Here is a 2,275-nt window from a genome sequence, read left to right as displayed (position 1 = left end):
CTGCCCCAGGCAACACTCCCTGCTGCACACAGCAACTTTATTCAAGTGGGATACATCTGTTTAACATGGACAAACCCACACAGAGTGAGACAGCCCAAGTATTTACTTTCCCATAATGTGTCCAGGTTGTGTAATCTCCGCTTCTAGCAGCCTGCGCATGTGGGTAGTAAAGCTTCCAGCGTCTGTCATCCCCCAACACAGAAACGCATAGACATGCAGACAATGGCAAGAGATTGAGCAATGGGAGGCACTGCTCATGTCAGCGATGGGCAGAAAACCTTCCCAGCCAATGTCCACATCTCTCCACAATGGTTGCCAAATTCACCAGAAGAAATGTCTCCCCTTAAAAGATCCAGTAACCATGGGAACGAGTGTTTACAATTTCTATTAGTGTTTGGTGCCAAATTCAGTGCAGGAGAGTCACCACACTTACACACACACTAAATTAAGCAGTTTTAGTTCAACCTTAAAAGACTACATGAGTCCAATAGTGAATATATGTACTCTGTAAGAGTTGATTTAACACTGAACATTTTAGAGAGAGAGAGAGAGAGAGAGAGAGAGAGAGAGAGAGAGAGAGAGAGAGAATACATATACAATTTTCCCCATCAGACAGCACACAATGCACAATAAAAAGTGATTCAATAAAAAATATTTATTTAGTATTTTTTACAACATAAATACAGAAGTGTAGTTTAAGGACAGATAAGGTAGAGAGTGTAAAAATAAACGTGGCAAAACTAATTTCAAACAGTGCAGCTTCATATAGTTAACATTATGCCTGATATCTGCTTGTAAAAAACATAGTATTTACAATCCGTAATTGAGAAATATTCGACTGCCCCTTACGCGTGCGGCATGAGAAAGTTCAGGAGACACAATCGCACTGAGCAAAGCATTTCAGCACGGGGGATCGACTACTTACAACAGATTGTTAGTCACTTAGCAGTCCTCGCTTTGTACCATTGTAAAAAAGAAATTACAAAAGGTGACCCAGGAGCCACTGCAGTATTCTTCAGCTAGTTTCTTTTGATCAACTTTATCTGAACACGACTTATTGTCCGATGAAGACTGCCTCGTGTTTTCGGGCTGTACAACCGGAGGTGGTGCCTCGCTGATTCTCAGTTTGAAATGGGCGTCCCTGGGGGCTTTCTTGCACATGCCAGCTTTGACCAGCGCCGCGGCGTCCTGGCAGATGTTCTTCTGCTTCTTTAGCGCGCGAGCGATTTGTTTCCAGTACTGCTTGACGTTGGACGCGTACGGCGCACAGGTAGCAGGTCTGGCGGAGTACTCACAGTTGAAACCAACCCCGCCTTTCTGGCAGACAACGCCAAGGGTAACGGTGTCCTCTTCGTCGGCTAACCACGTGCATTGAGTTTTGTCTTTGGTAGAGAACTTCCCCTTCAAGAAAGCCTTTCCGCTTTGAGTCTTGCCGTTGCCGTCGGCCAGAGGCTTCTCTGGTTGACGGTCTTCACCTCCACTTTCTCTTCCTCTCCCATCTCTTCTCCCCGTTCTTCCCTGACCCTTCTGACAGTCAATTACAAGGAAGTGCTGGGCGACGCAGGCGAGAAGCAGCAGCAGTGCAAAGTGGTTTAGGATCACCATGTCCTCCCCGGTTGTGTGCGTTTCCAAAAGGAGCAAGGAAACCTGTGGATTAAAAGCATTGGTTTAAATGTAAACTTCTTCATTTATTTTGTATCGCTTTATACCTGAGACAAGCTAAACGTTCTACATTTTCTGTTGATGGTTTCCATGGTTTAAATTATTATTAATAATAATAATAATAATAATAATAATAATAATAATAATAATAATAAGCCGACAAGTCTAACAGACTCAGTCATGAAATTGTAAACAGGCCTAACAACGAATAGTTAACTTATTTAAATACTCTCATGGCAGTCATATAAATAGAATGATGACCACATATTGTCATTCATCTTTATGATTCAAAAGATTCCAAGTTAATAATTTGTAGGCTACTTACCAATGACCAAGTGCGCACGTGAGGAACTGAGATACTCGCGCTCATGAACACCTGAAGTAGTTGCATGTGCAATATATACTTCTTTTGACACGCCCACCTCCCGCCCGATCGCCAGTTTTTTTAAACACAATGCATAGGCGAACACATCCGCGCTACGCTGTGAAGGCTGTGATGCGGGAGACTTAAACACCGATGAATCAACTGGAGGAATGTTAAGGGGGCGGACAAAGAGAAGCCAAGGTAACCTGATATGACATGCCGAAACGGCTTTATCGTAAAAGTATGTTG

General features: G+C 43.3%; 1 protein-coding gene across 1 annotated transcript; it reads right to left on the bottom strand.

The window, feature by feature from the left end:
• Window positions 1-640: 640 nt before the first annotated feature.
• LOC118226827 (fibroblast growth factor-binding protein 1-like) lies at window positions 641-2,053 on the bottom strand. Its single transcript, XM_035416766.1, has 2 exons — window positions 1,988-2,053; window positions 641-1,647 (listed from the first exon to the last, which is right to left on the bottom strand). The coding sequence occupies exons 1-2, from the start codon at window positions 2,051-2,053 to the stop codon at window positions 943-945; spliced, it is 771 nt and encodes a 256-aa protein (XP_035272657.1). The 3' UTR covers window positions 641-942.
• Between the last annotated feature and the right edge of the window lie 222 nt (window positions 2,054-2,275).

This window comes from Anguilla anguilla, chromosome 5 (genome assembly GCF_013347855.1).
Source record: "Anguilla anguilla isolate fAngAng1 chromosome 5, fAngAng1.pri, whole genome shotgun sequence".
NCBI lineage: Eukaryota > Metazoa > Chordata > Actinopteri > Anguilliformes > Anguillidae > Anguilla > Anguilla anguilla.
The sequence above is the reverse complement of the archived record's forward strand: the minus strand, read 5'-3'. Positions and strand labels throughout refer to the sequence as shown.

Excerpts from the sequence above, each read along its gene's own strand:
- LOC118226827 (XM_035416766.1), bottom strand. The coding sequence starts at position 2,053 with ATGCAACTACTTCAGGTGTTCATGAGCGCGAGTATCTCAGTTCCTCAC. Across the intron at positions 1,648-1,987 it reads ACGTGCGCACTTGGTCATTG|GTTTCCTTGCTCCTTTTGGA; the intron begins GTAAGTAGCCTA and ends TTTAATCCACAG.